The sequence below is a fragment of the Stenella coeruleoalba genome (genome assembly GCF_951394435.1).
Source record: "Stenella coeruleoalba genome assembly, chromosome: 1".
Lineage (NCBI taxonomy): Eukaryota > Metazoa > Chordata > Mammalia > Artiodactyla > Delphinidae > Stenella > Stenella coeruleoalba.
This window is the reverse complement of record NC_137169.1, coordinates 36,536,626-36,553,782: the sequence shown is the minus strand read 5'-3', so window position 1 is coordinate 36,553,782 and position 17,157 is coordinate 36,536,626. Positions and strand designations below refer to the sequence as shown.

The 17,157-nt window shown below is 49.9% G+C and overlaps 2 protein-coding genes across 2 annotated transcripts; one reads left to right on the top strand and one right to left on the bottom strand.

The window, feature by feature from the left end:
- Window positions 1–1,677: 1,677 nt before the first annotated feature.
- On the top strand, window positions 1,678–8,187 carry BEST4 (bestrophin 4; the record flags this gene model as incomplete). Its single annotated transcript, XM_079930511.1, has 9 exons — window positions 1,678–1,829; window positions 1,922–2,016; window positions 2,609–2,842; window positions 3,031–3,185; window positions 3,591–3,668; window positions 3,963–4,148; window positions 4,249–4,329; window positions 4,441–4,595; window positions 4,769–8,187. The coding sequence occupies 9 exons, from the start codon at window positions 1,678–1,680 to the stop codon at window positions 5,040–5,042; spliced, it is 1,410 nt and encodes a 469-aa protein (XP_079786637.1). The 3' UTR covers window positions 5,043–8,187.
- Window positions 8,188–8,308: 121 nt separating this feature from the next.
- On the bottom strand, window positions 8,309–10,928 carry RPS8 (ribosomal protein S8). The gene is made up of 6 exons (XM_079930523.1): window positions 10,879–10,928; window positions 10,376–10,482; window positions 9,809–9,908; window positions 9,248–9,423; window positions 8,886–9,015; window positions 8,309–8,469 (listed from the first exon to the last, which is right to left on the bottom strand). Exons 1-6 carry the CDS (start codon window positions 10,880–10,882, stop codon window positions 8,360–8,362), a joined length of 627 nt encoding a protein of 208 aa, XP_079786649.1. The 5' UTR covers window positions 10,883–10,928; the 3' UTR covers window positions 8,309–8,359.
- Between the last annotated feature and the right edge of the window lie 6,229 nt (window positions 10,929–17,157).

Below are 17,157 nucleotides of genomic sequence, written 5' to 3'. Positions count from 1 at the left end.
AAAAAGAGTGGATATACGTATAACTGATTCACTTTGCTGTACAGCAAAAAATAACACAATATTGTAAATCAACTATACTCCAATAAAAATTTAAAAAATAGAATAAAAAGAAAGGAAAGAAAGAGAAAAGAAAAGAAAAGCCTGCCTGGGTTCAAGTCCTCCCCAGCTTTACTGAGATGAATCAGATGCAATCCTGTCCTCAAGGGTTTCATGGGCTGGAGGGGAGATCTCTCTGTAGATGGATTATAGGCCAGGATGATTAACTTATGCAAGGATGGACCTCAAAGGAGCAGTGAAAAGGAGTGAGGCCAGAGGCTGGTGATGGCAGGTGGAAGTGGGGGGCATCTCAGAGGCCTTATACCCAGATTAAAAGCCAGGACCTGGCACTGTTTGGCTCAGGGACAGGCAGGACAGGCATCAGAGGAAAGGTCTCTGACTCTCAGTCTCTGCAGGATTGCCTGGTTCTGGGATGCAAACAGTGGAAGGACCAGTAGGTGGAAACCAAAGGGAAAAGACTTGGCTTTTCATGGTAACAGCCGCCCAGGATAAATGCCTGCATGCTCCAGGCTCCAGGCATTGTTTCTCTGAATATTACCAACTGCCCTGTGAGGAAGGAGTTATTGATCCTGTTTTGCAAAGGAGGAAACTGAGGTTCAGAGAAATTAGGTATCTTGGACAAGGTTACAGAGAGCTAGAATTCAAACTCAGGTTTGTCTCTCAAGCTTGTGCTCCTAACCACCTCTCCATGCTTCCTCTCTTCAGAAAACACTTGCATTGAGAACCAGCTCACAGTGTGGGGGAAGGAGCTTCCCAGGACAGGTCAGAGGTGTGATGTAGTGGTGTTTGGCACAGTGCCTGGCACTTAGTCAGTGCTCTGCGATCAGCAGCTGTTGTAACACTTAATCATGCATCTGTCTTCTCACCTGGAGCTGGGACAGTAATTCCTGTCACCCTGGCTTCAAGGACATGGTGTGAACTGTGGGGTCAATGATGATGGCATTTATGACACTCAAAGGCCAGCCCAGCCCTGCAGGCATAGGGAGACACATCCAGTTCCCAGCACCAGGGAAAGCTGGGTGACAACCTCAATCCATCAATGATAACCTCAGTCCAGCCAAACTTTATGGGCCCAGGAGGTACTTAAGTGCTGTGGGGTGAAGGCTAGCCCAGTTCCCCTTCCTCAGCACAGGCTGCTGTCCAGAGCAGGTAAGTAGATGTGGGGTGCGGGTGAGAGTGCCCTGGGCCTTGAGAGACCAGCTATCAGCTTCGAGAGCAAGACTCCAAGGTGCATGGGTCTGGGCTAGAGTTGGATCTCCTGTCCTCAGCAGTTCAGGACCCGGTTACTCCTAGCCCTGCAAGTGGAAGAGGAGCTTAGGGAAGCTTCATGCATGAGAGGGTGTAGACCTCAGCTCCCCCTTGCCCTACCTCATCCTGGTTTGACCCACACACCACTGAGTCCTAGGGGGTGGGCGTGTGCTCTGTCTGCTCTGCAGCTTCCTCCCCCTTGTCTACTGACACAGGGTGAAGGCTGGGGTGGCGGGTGACCAGAGTTGAAGGAAGGTTGCCTGGGGATCTAAGGTGGGTGATGAGAAGGCAAGCTAAGGAGAAGGTTTGCTGGGGGAGAAGGACAGCTCTGGGAGCAGCTCTTGTAACCTTCTGCCCCAGGCCCGCAGCACCATGACGGTTTCATACACCCTCAAAGTAGCGGAGGCCCGCTTCGGAGGCTTCTCTGGCCTGCTTCTCCGTTGGAGGGGAAGCATCTACAAGCTCCTCTACAAGGAGTTCCTCGTATTCATCGCCCTGTATGCTCTGCTCAGCATCACCTACCGGTGCGAGGGTGAGGGCAGGGTCTCAGGGCTGGCCTGCGGGTGACTAGGCTGCCTACCTCTCTCTAAGCCAGGCCTCACCTGACATTCCCCAGGCTGTTGCTGACCCAGGAACAGAGGCTTGTGTATGCTCAGGTGGCCCGATACTGCAACCGCTCTGCAGAACTCATCCCCTTGTCCTTTGTACTAGGTAAGTTCAAAGAACCAGGGGTTCTCCCTTGTAGCCTCCTAACCATCTTTCCTTACCTTTGGGTTGGGTTGCTAGCTCTGAGGGTCAAAATTACCCCAGCGGAACCGCTTGGAGGGCAACCAGAGCAGGCTCAGCAGGCATGGGAGCTGCGTGTGGGGTCCAGGATTTCCAGAGGACTAGGCCCTGCCTATCACGTGCTGGACCCTCACTCCAAACAAGGCCCAAGCCACCTGCTGGCTTCACAACCCTCTGGGTACTGGAGGAGAACTGGAGAGAGGTGACACCTCCCTCCCGACCCCCATGTGAAGCAGGGCTCAGAGTTAACCATTGCCTGCACTTGAACCATCACTTCTCTTCTGCTTGAGGAGGTTTGCACTCTTCTTCCTCCCTGCCTGGGTTGGTACATCAGGGAGGGACCAAGAGGAAGAGGCTGTCCCCCTGACAGAGAGGCAGGGTGCTGGAGCCAATGTGTCCTTCCCCCTGCCTTGGTTCCACCTGGCCTGGACCACGCGCTCTGGGTGGGGGCAGGACACGCTGACTCCTGAGACCTCCATCTTGCCTTCCCGTCCCCCCTACCCATGATGGTGACCAGGTTTCTACGTGACCTTGGTGGTGAACCGCTGGTGGGCCCAGTACACAAGCATCCCACTGCCGGACCAGCTGATGTGCGTCATCTCGGCCAGCGTGCACGGCGTGGACCAGCGCGGCCGCCTGCTGCGCCGCACCCTTATCCGCTATGCCAACCTCGCGTCGGTACTGGTGCTGCGCTCGGTCAGCACCCGCGTGCTCAAGCGCTTCCCCACCATGGAGCACGTGGTGGACGCAGGTGCGCGGCCCACAGCCAGACGCAGGTGCCGCGCTGGGGGAGCCCTGGAGCGGGCGGGACCGGACCTGCCTCCCGGGCTTCCTGGGAGGGGAGGTTTGACCACTAGGGGGAGCTCCAGGGCCCCAAGGCGGTGAGTCCCCGGGGACAAGGATGAGTGAGTCTTCATCCCTCTCACTTCATCCCTGCAGGTTTCATGTCCCAGGAAGAGAGGAAAAAGTTTGAGAGCCTGAAATCTGACTTCAATAAGTACTGGATCCCCTGCGTCTGGTTCACCAACCTGGCGGCCCAGGCCCGGAGGGATGGGCGAATCCGTGATGACATTGCTCTCTGCCTGCTCCTGGAAGTGAGTCAGCCTAGGACCAGACCCATCTGCCCTCCTCCCCCTAGTTTTGCAAACTGGAATAATAATTTTAGTGCTTAACACTTACATGGTGCCAATTATGTACAGCACACTTTTGCAAGTGTGAGGAAGTAAGGAAACTGAGGCACAGAGTGAAAAGAAACTTGCTCAAGTCACACAGCTAGTTAGTGGAGCTGGGAATCATCCTCAGACCTGGCTCCAGGCTCTGTCCTTGCAGTTTCTTTGCTAAACTGCTTTCCATCACAGTCACCCCAGCCTGACAACACCTCTGAAAGCAGAATGAGCCTCTAGACCTGGCCCAGGCCTAACGTGTGCTGGGCTCCCCTGTCCCCTCCCCATTCTTCCTTCCTCGCCTCCACTGACTTCCTCTTCCTGCTGTTCCACCAGGAGCTGAACAAGTACCGGGCCAAGTGCAGCATGCTGTTCCACTATGACTGGATCAGCATCCCCCTCGTCTACACCCAAGTAACTGCCTCTCACCTCCCCTGTCCCAGTGCCTACTGTATGTCCTGTGCTGTGTGTGACACTGAGAATTAGAGATGGTACCTGCCCTGGGACAGTTTGGTCCAGTGAGACACTCAACAGCCACAGGCTCATCTTCAAAGCCTCCCTGGACCCCCCCACTAAGATGATCCCCTCCTATCTGGTGCTGCCACACCTTGCTACATGTTTTATTATACTTATTAGATCTGCCACTGGCCCTTGGGGCAGGGGTGGCATTTCTCCCTGCCCCACTTAGCCTGGCTTCCCTTTCTCCAGGTGGTGACCATAGCAGTATACTCCTTCTTTGCCCTCTCCCTGGTTGGCCGCCAGTTCGTGGAGTCAGAGGCAGGGGCTGCGAAACCTCAGAAGCTTCTGGAGCCAGGGCCAGCCCTGGGGGACCTGGACATGTACGTGCCTCTCACCACTCTGCTGCAGTTCTTCTTCTATGCTGGCTGGCTCAAGGTGGGCACTTCGGGTGGTCAAGACATGGGCCCAGGGCCCACCCCAACTCTGGGGTTAGGAAATAGGGCTCTAAGCCCAGAAAACACTCCATCACCTGCAGGTGGCAGAACAGATCATCAATCCCTTTGGTGAGGATGATGACGACTTTGAAACCAACAAGCTTATAGACCGCAACTTGCAGGTGATTAGGGGTCTGGTGGCAGCTCACTGGCAGTCTGGCTCTCCCTCCCTGCCAGCTCTCAGCCCAGGTATGCAGGAGAGGGGGATCCTTGTGACCCGCTGCCCGCCCCAGGTGTCCCTGCTCTCCGTGGATGACATGTACCAGAACCTGCCACCTGCGGAGAAGGACCCATATTGGGATGAAGACTCGGCGCAGCCGCCCTACACTGTGGCCACTGTGGCCGAGTCACTGCGGCCTTCCTTCCTGGGTTCCACCTTCAACCTGCGGTGAGTGGCCCACGCAGGCCGAGGCAGGACCTGAGTCAGCTCATGGGCCCCAGTTCCCCACCCACCCTCCGGGGTGCCCAGGACTCGGTCCCTCCTGCCCCAGGCCCCACTCTGGGGAGCCGGTCCCCCAGCTGCCAGAGGCTCACTCACACCGCCCTCCCGCCCACCTGCAGCATTAGCGACGACCCTGAGCAGAGCCTGCAGGTGGAGACGTCCCCTGGGCCAGCCCGGCCGGTGACTGCCGCGCAGACCCCGCTGCTCAGCCGCTTCCTGGGCGTAGGAGCGCCCTCGCCAGCCATCAGCCTCCGGAACTTCGGCCGCATCCGAGGAGCCCCCCGGACCCCTCACCTGCTGCGCTTCCGGGCCGAGGAGGGCGGCGACCTCGAAGCCGCGGACCGCATCGAGGAGGAGGCGTCGGGGTCAGGGGACGAGGCTCAGGAGCCCTAAGCAGAGGCAGCGGGGCCGGGCCATCTGGCTGCCTCCCCTAGGCCCTCCGGAGCTATTAGAGCAGCACTTCCATGCACCCTAAGCCGGAGCACTTAGGGACGACCCTTGAAAGGGCAGAAGAGCCTGAACCAGAGTTAGGAATGCATCCATTTTGGCTTGGGGGAGGTGAAGCTAGGATACAAGAGGCGAGGTACAGAGGACTAGAGCCAAGGGACACGATTAATTTCCTCCGCAATGCTGGGCTAGGCCGGTTCTTGAGGGAGCATCAGTATCACTGAAGGGCTGGTTAAAGTTTTGGGTACGACTCCCAGCGTTTGATTCATTAAATCTGGGATGGGGTCAAGAATTTGCATTTCTAATAAGTTCCCAGGGAATGCTGCTGCTGCTGCCCCAGGGATCACAATTTGAGTCATACATAAAAAGATGCTTAGGATATTCCTTATTGTGATAACCTCACTCTGATGAGGGGTCAAAGTGTGTGCTGGGGTACTTTTGCTTCATCTCTCATATTCAGTTTTGTTTACAATGAAAATATATTTATTACTGTGCAATTAAAATTGCTTAAAACTGAATTGGCATGCTCTGCCGATGGACTGAAGATGAGGGCTTGAGAGTCTGCCCTGAAGCTGATTCAACTGAGACGTGAGGGTAGTCATACACCACCCAGCCTAGACTTCCAGCATCTGAACCAAGCCCTTCTCTGCTCCTACCAACCAAACAGGGAAAAAGGACAGTTTAAGGGGTGAAAGCTGCAGGTCCATCCATCTCTGCGGTCGGACCGCAGCACTCAGCTGATGGTAGTAAGACGGGGCATTGTGGAAAACAGCCCCACAGAGCACTATGTTAGAGTTGCTGCTAAACTGACTTTCTCTAAGATTCCTGCCTTCTAAGCTCAGCCACCACTGAAAAAATTGGCGAATGCCAAAACTGAACATTAAGGCCAAAGGAAGACAAATGCCAGAATTCAAAGGAAGGGAGGCATGAAGAGTGTAGGTAGAGGTTGTGAGGACGCGCAGCCTCCTGTTGACTGACAGGATTACAGTGCTGGCTTCTACTTTCCTGCTGGGTGACAGGGGATACTGAATTTTTCTCAGCCTTGGTCGACAAATCTATACTGTGAAGACAAAGCACCTTGTGGTCACCATTCACTCAGAAGGAACCTGAGGTGTTTTGCTGGGTCTACAGAAGAGGTAGCCTTGCTCCAGGGTAAGAATGGTCATCTATGAAGGCAGTGCAGATGGATAGTTGATGAATTCAAGGCTCTTTAGAAAAAGAACCCCTTATCCTACGGACTGACTAGAGGGTGAAGGAGGGGAGGAATAAACATCAATGCCTTGTAGAGCTCAAATTAGAAGATGAAGGCAAAGTGTTGCTGGGCCATGCCCAACACACAGCTCAGCAAACATCAGCTAATGTTCAGGTGGTAAGGGAAGATCACTGGGTGGGAAGGCCAAGGCCAGGTCTCCCCAGAGCCAATGGTAAGGTTTTAGAGGACTGGACTGACTTTTTGTCCTTAAGTTTTTGTACTAGAAAAGGGGGTTCACCTTTCCCAAACGTCTACTCACAGAAGTCTGCAATTTAGCCAAGGTGATGGACCAATTAGATTTTGTACTTCTTTAGCTCTTAAGACATGTGCTTTCCAACAACTTTAAACTGGATAAAACCTTTTTTCTTTAGAACTCATTAACTTAAGCACATATTTGAGTGCCTGGTATATTGCCATGTACTTTTCCAGGTATTGGAGATGCCACAGGAAACATATCCCTGTTCCCCTGGAGATATATTCTAATAGAGGGCAAAAAAAGACAAGCAAATAAAACGAGCAAAATTTATGCCAAATTAAGAGATAAGGAGAAAAAACAGGGGCAAAGGATATGGCATGGAGGGGAGTACAATTTAAAATCCTGTGATCAGGGAAGAACTCACTAGACTAACAAAACAAAGACCTGGAAGGAATAAGCAATGTGGGTATATGATGGAAAGTATTCCCAACACAGGGAATAGTAAGTGAACATATGTTCAGTAAGGCCAGGATGGCAGTCACTATAGAAGGGACCACGTCCCACTGAGTTCCGTACCATCTGGTAGGAATTTTGAGATGGGATGTCCTGTAAAAAAAAATCTCATCTTGGGCTTCCCTGGTGGTGCAGTGATTGAGAGCCTGCCTGCCAATGCAGGGGACACGGGTTCGTGCCTCGGTCCAGGAAGATCCCACATGCCGTGGAGCGGCTGGGCCCGTGAGCCATGGCCGCTGAGCCTGCACGTCCAGAGTCTGTGCTCCGCAACGGGAGAGGCCACAACAGTGAGAGGCCCGCGTACCGCAAAAAAAAAAAAAAAAAAAATCATATCTTTAAAAATGATCACTGATAGCTGGGATTGCACTGGGGACAACAGAAGAGCAAGTAGGATGCAGAGATGTGACCAGAACAGTAGAGGTGGTGTTAAAGGTTGAAGCAACAAGATGTGGTGACATTAGATGTGGGAGTTATGACCCAAGGATGACCTTAAGATTTATGTTGTCATATGAAGACCACTATTTGCTGCAGTCAAATAATTGAGAAACTGTTTGAAAAGGGAAAGCTGAAGAACGTGATCAGTTTTGAACATGGTGACCTTTAGAGTCCGATTATGATATCCAAATGCAGGTGTCAAGTAGGTCTGAGCTAGTTAGAAAGATGGAGCTTAAACCATCTTTAAAAGTTGATGACAGACAATGTAGCTAAACTGAAGACAAGAGCTGACCCTTAGAGATTCAGCAGCCATCACTGGTAATATTACATAATTTTGAGTAATGAGAGGGGAGAGGATTAGGGTTCAAAGGAAAATTAACTTCAGAAAGACATCCAAAAGCTGACAGCATACAGATTATGTCAATGTGTATAACCTGTTTAACAATGCAGAAATCTGGAACACAATTTCAAGGTTTCTAGACCATCCATGAACCTGTAATAAACCCCTAAAACCAAGGTCTGCACACAGGGTCTCTAAGAGAACCTTATAGAAGCAGCATGGTTTCAGGTTCCAATCATGGTCCAGTCAACAGCCCAATACTGTTGGGGGCCCCGTGCTGGGATGCCTCCCTCATACAGTCTCTCCTCAGCCTGCATGCCACATCCCTGATGCCACTGAAACTCAGCCTTAGGGGTGAGAAATGTTCCTCCTGCTATAGAAAGGCACATAATAGGCCTGGGCAAACGGAGGCAGGCAAAGGGAGTTGGGGCACTCTACTGTGTGCCAAACAATCAAATATTCTCAGACACAGGGCATAGAACAATAAACACCTTTATAACATGAGCTAAGATAGGAAGGAAGAGGATTTATTTGCCTTTCCGGGCCTTGATTTTCCTCAGATAGAACTCCAGCTCCTTTCCCTCTAGCACATAGCCATCTGCTCGGCCACACTGGCCTGGTCTTGAGGCGATGCAAGCTGCAAGAGAGTATGTGGTCCTTAGCAAAATGACACTGTGGGCCTACCCACACTACGTATCCCCTTAGGAGTCCATGTTGGTCCAGGTATCCTGGGGGCAGGCATGAAGCCCACTGTCTCCTCAGATATACTTTATCATCACTTAAAGTCAGTAGCAGAACTGGACAAAGTTTTCATCACTAAGACAACCCCCTAAGCCTGGACACAGACTTCTCAGAATACTCCTGAAATTCAGAGGCAAAAACCAAGCTCAGGCCTATGGGCTCCTGCCCACTATTTTCCATTTCAGCTTCAAACTAATGGGATGACCAAATATTCTGATTTGTGCTTGTGTGATGTTACCAAACTCTCTAGCCCACAGAGGGCACACCGTATCTTGGGACCCTCCCCTTTGCCAAACGCAAAAGCCATCTCACCAAGAAGCTTGCCCTGCTGGAACTGCTCCTCTAGAAGACTGCTAATTTTGGCATTCTTTTTCCTTTCATCATATTTCTTCTGAATTTTCTTTGATCGTTTTTTGTTTAAAATCTCTTCCTCCTCAGGAGTCTGAATAAAGGAAACACACATGGGTTAGTGGGGCCTCCCCAAACCCTATCTCAGGGAAGGAATGTCATAGCCTTCAACACTGCATATCCCATGCCCCTGCCACCTTCCTCAGCACTAAAAGCTTTCATCTCTCCCTTTAGTAGCAGAACTGGACAGAGTTTTCATCACAAGAAGGCTGGAATCAGGGCGGCCTCCCCTCCCCCCACAGGACGTTGGTTCCCCAAACACGCACCAGCTTGGCCCCCTTCTTGCGGCCCAGGGGCAGTGCATAGTGGGACTCGTACCACTGTCGGTACGGTGTGCTGTCAATGAGCACGATGCAGTTCTTCACCAGGGTCTTGGTACGGACCAGTTCATTGTTAGATGCATTGTAGACAACATCAATGATCCTTGTCTTGCGTGTACAACCTGCTCACAGGAGAAATTCAGAATCAAGCCATGTGAACCTAAGGTTAACTGTCCCCCACCCGCACCCTAGCAGGGCCTAAGGAGATGGGAACTCTAAGCCTTTACAGAGCCATAGGGCATAAGCTCATCTTCCACAAACCCATCTTTCCAGACGTGGCTGACACCCACACATACATGGTCTCTAGATTCAGCCCCAATCCCTGAAGCTACAGGAGTTAAGAGGCAGGACAGGATGGAGAGAAAGCTCCAGAACCTCAAGGTCTTTCAACAGGAGAAATTTCAGTATCTTGGTTCAGGCCATGGACTTCCTGCTAAAAGCACTTATTGAAGCTTAGAAAAGGTTTAAGTGCTGAGTTCCCACCCACGCCTGCAGGGCCTCACTCACACTCGGAGCCCCAGGAGAAGTTCCCCACGTCCAGCCTCAAGGCCCGATACTTCTTGTTGCCTCCCCGCACACGGACTGTGTGTATGCGGCGGGGGCCAATCTAGAAAACACAAGGAGACAGGAAGTAGGTTATCAAGGAGAAGCTAGAGAGAAGGAAGGGAACCCGAGCTGGACGGAGGTAACAGTCAGTGTAACTATGACAAGTCCTAGCATTGGCAAGTGGCACACAGGTGACCAAGACGGCCACAACCACGCCTAAGGATACTTCTTCATCACTCTAGTTACCTCCAAGAAGAAAAACCTGATTCCAAACACTGAAAATTAAGTCTCCGTGCAACAAAAATTCCAGGTTTCTGACTATCACTGAAGAGCCCACTCGCTCCAGGCGCCCTGCAGGTACCACTAGGACACAGTAGCTGTCACCATGCAATCTCTCAGTATTTACCCAACACGCAAAGGCGAGGAGGCCGCCTAGTCCCTACAGCAAATCGCAGAGCCCCACAAAGATTCAGGCGGACCGCGGAAGGCAGGTGGGAGACCTCCCGGGCGGTGAGGCCCCGCACGCACCTTAGTGTTGGCAGCGGGGCGTCCCAGCTCATACTTCCGCTTCTTGTGGTAGGGCTTTCTCTTACCCCCGGTCTTGCGGCGCTTGTGCCAGTTGTCCCGAGAGATGCCTACGTGTGGAATTGGGGCGAGGGAGCCTGAGCCAGGGAGCCCGGGGCCGGGGCCCGCCAGCCCAACGCCCCGCGCCGGCGGCCGCACGCTCAGCTCTCCAAGGTTGGCTCCCCCATAGCGCAGTCGGGAGGTCACAGCATTTCCAAATTGTCATCACGCGCGTGCGGCCCGGCCCCTTCCCGTCCCGACCCTGGCAGCCATGATGGTGCCGCTCGCGGCCCCGGTCCGTGCGGCCCCCGGAGCGGCCCAGGCGGCCCAAGCCCGAGCATCACCCTCCTCGCGGAGGCTCGCTGCCCGGGGCCCGGGCGCCCGCGCTCCCGGCTGGGCTGCGAGGCAGGATGGCGCCGGATTGAGCTCGTTCCCCAGCCGCGGCCCCAAAGCAGGAAACCACTCACCCATCGCTCGGCGCTGGCTGGAAAGAGAAAACGCAAAGCGTCACGGTTCCGTTTGTAAAATGTAGCCCCGCCTCTTGACGTATCTTCCGGGCGCCGCAGAGAGCGGCCTTGGGTCGGAGGGCGGGGCGCCGAGGTCTTGGATCTGAGAGGGTCGTGAGGGCGCTGCAGCCCGGCCGAGGGTCAGGCTGGGGTGCAGCAGAACCCGGCCGTGTGCGCGCCTCGGGGGGAGGTTGAGAGACCCAGGGCACAATTCGGGCGGGGCTTGCCCGGTTTTATTTACGCCTTATAAAGACCCGTTTTAGAAGCTACTGCTGTAGTCCTGGATGAGAGCTGTGAGTGCGTTGGAGAAGGGCGGAAGGCAGTAGAGGTGGAAACGAGAGGGGGACTTGGGTTTTGTTTTGAAGGGTTTGGTTTAGGGGGCGGGAGGTGTGTCAAGGATTCCGAATTCCTCACGTGACCAGTTGGATGACTGTTGGTGCCACTTAGTGAGAATGGGTAGGCTGAGGTAGGAGCTGGTCTGGACGTGTGCATTTTGAGCTCTTGGTGACTCCCGCACGTGGGAATGACAGGCAGATGGATGGTCATGTCTGGTCCATCCATAGAGAAGGGATCTGGACAGAAGGTGTTACTTTGGGAATCGTTGGCGTATAAATGGTAACCAAAGCTACCAGAATGAACGGAACCTAGGGAGAGCGCATACAGCAAACTTTTCTTGTAAAAGGTAAGTTAATACTGTAGCCTTTGTGGGCTGTAGGGTCTGTGTCACCACTCAGGTTTTTTTTAAATTTATTTTTGGCTGTGTTGGGTCTCCCTTGCTGCACGCGGGCTTTAGTTGCGGTGAGCGGGGGCTACTCCTTGTTGTGGTGTGCTGGCTTCTCATTGCGGTAGCTTCTCTTGTTGCGGAGCACGGGCTGGCTCTAGAGCGCAGGCTCAGTAGTTGTGGCGCACGGGCTTAGTTGCTCCGCGGCATGTGGAATCTTCCCGGATCAGGGCTCAAACCCTTGTCCCCTGCATTGGCAAGAGGATTCTTAACCACTGTGCCACCAGGGAAGTCCCTGCGCCCGCTCTCTAAATAGCAACACTCCTTTTTCTCTACCCACTCAATACTAACATTGTTTTTACATGCTCATTATCTGTCTTCCCACTAAAATATAATATGCATTAGAGTAGGAACTGTGTTGTTCACTACTGTATTTCCAACACCTAGAATAATGCCTGGCATTTAATAAGTACTCAATAAATATTTGAATGGTACTCAAATATTTGAGTAAATTATTGTTCTACTAACATTGTATTCAATGGGTTTTCCCAGTAGACTGAGGTCTTAAGAATTAGTGCACATATGTCATTCATCTCTCCATCCCCAGCCCCTTGGCACAAGAAAAAGAAAAGGGAATTGCATTGGACATAAAAAGGAGAAAGGGGGGACTTCCCTGGCGGTCCAGTGGTTAAGATTCTGTGCTTCCATTGAAGGGGACAGGGTTTGATCCCTAATCGGGGAGCTAAGATCCTGTATGCCACTTGGTGTGGCCAAAAAAACAAACCAAACCAAAAAAACCAAAAAAAACAAAAAGGAGGAGGTGGATTCAGGGGGCATTTGTTTGGTGATGGGATTTTGTGATAGACTGGATTAAGAGGATGAGAGAAGGGTGACATGAGGTTTCTTCCCTGGGAAAACACATTAATGGTGGGGTGACACCACCATTAATAGAGAACACAGGAGAGGCAGGTTTCTGGAAAGTTCAATCTTAGGATAAGTTTGAATTGCCTGTGGGACATATAGGTGCTAATCTTTGTATTTAAAGTAGTTGGAAAGATGAGTCTGAAGCTTGGAAGAGAATGGGACTGATAATTCCCACCCCCACCCACCATGGTCTCAGTCCTCTATCCACCTAACCCAGTGGTCCACCCCATTAGCTAGTCTGTTTCACATGAGCATTTTGTTGTTGTTACTGCAGAAAAAGCTATAATCAAAACCCAGTGCTATTTCATAATATGAACACTCAAAGTAGGAATAAAAGGAAATTTATTCAATATGGAAAAGAGTAGTTTACAAAGCCACAGCAAACATCTGGCTCAGTGTTAAAGACTGAAAGATTTACTCCTGAAATCAGGAAGAAGGCCAGGAAGCAGGCCTTCACCACAGTTATTCAACAGTGTACTGGAAGTTCTACCCAGAGTCTTGAGGAAAGAAATAAAAGACATCCATGTGTGAATGGAAAAATTAAAACTGTGTTTATTCACAGATCACATCATCTTATAAAACTTCATCTTATAAAACTTCCTATAACAACAAAAAATTATTTGAGCTAGTCAACTAATTTAGCAGTTATAGGACAAAATATCAATTCACAAAAATCTGTCATATATATACACTAGCAATAAATAATCTGAAAAAGAATTTATGAAAACAATTCCACTTTAGGACTTACCTGGTGGCACAGTGGTTAAGAATCTGCCTGCCAATAAAGGGGACACAGGTTCGAGCCCTGGTCAGGGAAGATCCCACATGCCACGGAGCAACTAAGCCTGTGCACCGCAACTACTGACCCTGCGCTCTAGAGCCCGCGAGCCACAACTACTGAAGCCCACGTGCCTAGAGCCTGTGCTCCGCAACAAGAGAAGCGACCGCAGTGAGAAGCCCGTGTACTGCAGGGAAGAGTAGCGCCTGCTCGCTGCAACTAGAGAAAGCCCGCGCGCAGCAACGAAGACCCAACACAGCTAAAAATAAATTAATTAAAAAAAAACAGAAAAAACAAAAAATTCCATTTAAAATAATGTCAACATTAATATTTAGGAATATATTTAATCAAGTTATTAGACTTATTTTATGTATGTAAAGTTGTCTGTACGTTTGAAATTACTAGAAAGTAAATTACTTTTCAAAACACCATGCCAGAAAAGCAGAGAAAACATCAAACTTCCACATAAAGGCAAAGCCTTACCCAGATCCAATTCACCCAAAGTCTATATGTAATTTAGAGGCACTGTGGGAAGTTATATTAGGAGCCACTTTCTTCCGCGTTGTGGATGACCTCAATGTGATAGAAACAGTGGGATTTTTTTTTTTTTTTTTTGCAGTACACGGGCCTCTCACTCTTGTGGCCTCTCCCATTGCGGAGCACAGGCTCCGGACGCGCAGGCTCAGCGGCCATGGCTCACACGCCCAGCCGCTCCGCGGCATGTGGGATCTTCCCAGACCAGGGCACGAACTCGTGTCCCCTGCATCGGCAGGCGGACTCCCAGCCACTGCGCCACCAGGGAAGCCCAACAGTGGGATTTTTGAATTCCAATTTTCCACAGCATTCCACCAAAAAACTGTCATAGTCTTGGCAAATCTCCCCCACAGCTACCAAGGCCTTCAGGTACTCACTGGTCTGGTAAGGGTGGATGTAGTGCAGGAAACAGCCGGTCCTGGGGTCCCCCATTCGAGGCAGTGGAATCTATAGCTACCTGGGGTGTTCAACAACCTCGACATCTTGCAGACGTAGGTGGCATATTGCTCACATGGAGGCGCTGTAAATGAGCTGAGTATTTTTCTGGGTTGTAGCCGCCACCGTGGTCTGCATCTGCAGATCATGAGACACTGTGGTCCGTACTTTGTCTTCTTTTAGCAGAGATGTAACCAAACACAAATTGCTGCGCCCAACGCACAGTGAAGCCAAACAATTCCAAAACGTTGGAGTTTGGAGCAGAGAAAGGTTTCTTGCAGGGCCATGCAAGATGGAAGGCTCATGCCCCAAAACCCTGAACTCGAGCCTTTTTTTTTTAATGTACTTGAAAGGTAAACTAATAAATGCATCTGAATCTGTTGGGGCAATATTCAAGATGGACTCTGGAGTTCTTGAAATCAGAGCAAGACAGTTCTCTGTGTCCCACACCATGCCCTCCAAGTCTCTACTCTTGCTTTAGCAGAAGTCAAACAGGGGCTCTATGATGCTGTGTGATCCTGGAGAGATCCTCTCTTCTGCTGTCCTCCTAGCCAGGCCATCACTCCATGTGCTTTGAGACCATTAACATTAATTGTCTTATGGCTTTGTCCTTATTTTCATTAGTCACCTTAAAAAAATCATCTCCCAGATTATACCTATCACCCATGCTCTAATCCTGACCTAGGTATTATATTATCGTTTTTAAACCCATCTCCCACCATTCTTCATTTTCTAAAAATCTTCTGTGTCCTGTGTTCATCAGAAAAATCCTGTATATCTTCACCCTCTTCTCTGAATGTTTCCTTTTACCATAAATCTGCTTCTTTCGGGATTTTCTCTCTTTTCTTGTCAGCCTTCTCAAGTGGAGGATGACTATGCTGTTCTCTAGATGGGAGACAGGTGTGCTCCATGGTCTTCATTGCCAATTTCAGACCATTCTTACTCTATCCTCCCTAAAAACCAAACTTTGAAGCTAAGACTACAATAGTCACTGCTCCTCTTTATTGAACTTACCTGTAAATTCTAGTTCTCACCAATTTGTGCCTGGAAGATTTTGTGTCCTGACTCACTGTCTCTCCCTCTAATAATACCCTTGGCATTTTTTTTTGTGCCTACACATGAGCATCTTTACCTCCCTCAACCGTAAGCTTTCACCAGCTCCTCACCCTGTAAGTCCTTAAACCTGGGATTGGTCCAACCTCTTGTGCCTGACACCTGGGTTACAGAATGCTGCTGGTTAAAGGCACGTATATCTGCAGACTACTGCCACTAGAAATTAAGAACAATAATTGGCATTAGGCCCTGGAGGATCTTTACAATGAAAGACTTACTTGGGGAGTTCCCTGGTGGCCTAGTGTTTAGGATTCTGGGCTTTCACTGCATGGTCTGGGTTCAAACTCCAATTGGGGAACTGCCTGCGCAGCGTGGCCAAAAAAAAACTTACTTGAAGCATAAACTCTACTGGAGAAGACAAGATATTTAGACTGTAATAAATGCTATGAAGGAAATAATGTGCTGTCTTAGGGCAAACTTGAGTTAAGATGCTCTTAGATTGCTTCTCTGGGGTGACAAGATACCTGGGGTAAACTGAGACCTGAAAGAAAAAAGGAACATTTTGAAGAGCTGATGATTCCAGTCTGAAGGAACATCAAGTGTGAAAAGCCCTGAGAAGGGTGTGCACTTCTGGAATGGTGGAGTAAGGATCTTTGAAAAACCACTCCTCCAATAATGCAACGAGAACACTGGCAAAAATCGTCAAAATCAACTTTTCCAGAACTCTGAAATTAACTAAAGACTTACAACAATCCAAGGAGCATTTATTCAAGAACAACAGCTAAAACTTTGTTCAGTGATCTTTATTGCTTTTTAATTTGCCCTAATCCCCTCCCCTTCTCCTAGCTCCACATTAGCTTTGAAAACCAGTAGTAGCCTTCTGGCTAAGGTACTTGTGAAAAGCGGCAGCCTAACAGCAGGTGGAGGGGGCAGATGGGTCTGGAGCTCCCCAAAAACCCCATCCCCAAAGAACTATCACCATTTGACCTGTCTGGCAGCTGGCTGAAAAGCTCCATTCTTAGGGCTTGTCTTTATTTGATCTCACTCAAAGCTCACTCTGTGAACAGCCCTACCCCTGGTGTTTATAAGAAAAAAAAGTCAGGGGCAACACAACTGCCTGAGGCAGGGTTATGAGTTGGGGCTGACAAGAGGCTGATAAAAAATAATAATAAAAAAATATTTTTAAAAAAGGAGAAATAGGAGAATATGGGAGTTTTTAAAATTCCCACATTTTCCTGGGAATCTAGAAAATCTAGACGGTCATGTGTGTATGCAGGACTGAGTACATGCCCAGTAAAGACCTGCAAACCTGCAAAGGCCCTAATATCGGTGATATATGGCTGACCTTGAAGCTCTGCACAAGCAGGAAGTGAAGGCTGTACAGCACGAGCAAGTGGAATTTATCTTAGGTTTTCAAGGTTGGTTTAACATCTGAAAATCAATCAACGTAATATACCTTATTAATAATAAAGGGGAAAAAACACATGATCACCTCAAAACACAGAAAAAGCATTTGACAAAATCCAATATCCCTTCATGTTAAAAACACTCAACAAATTAGAGTGTTTAGAACAAATTAGAACTTCTTCACCTGATAAAGGAGCCACAGCTAACATCATAATTAATGATCAGGAACAAGACAAGGATATCCACTCTCACCACTTTTTTTTTCTTCGTCTTTATTGTTTTGGCTGTGTCAGGTCTTCCTTGCGGTGCGCGGGCTTCTCTCTAGTTGCAGTAGGTGGGCTTCTCTCTAGTTGTGGCATGCAGGTTTTCTCTCTCTAGTTGTGGTGCG

Bases quoted from the DNA above. Each gene is read 5' to 3' on its own strand.
- RPS8 (XM_079930523.1), bottom strand. The intron at 9,909-10,375 runs GTGCGTGCGGGG...TGTGTTTTCTAG, and splicing joins GCCCCGCTGCCAACACTAAG to ATTGGCCCCCGCCGCATACA. The intron at 9,016-9,247 runs GTGCGTGTTTGG...TCCTTTATTCAG, and splicing joins GCAAGAAGGGGGCCAAGCTG to ACTCCTGAGGAGGAAGAGAT.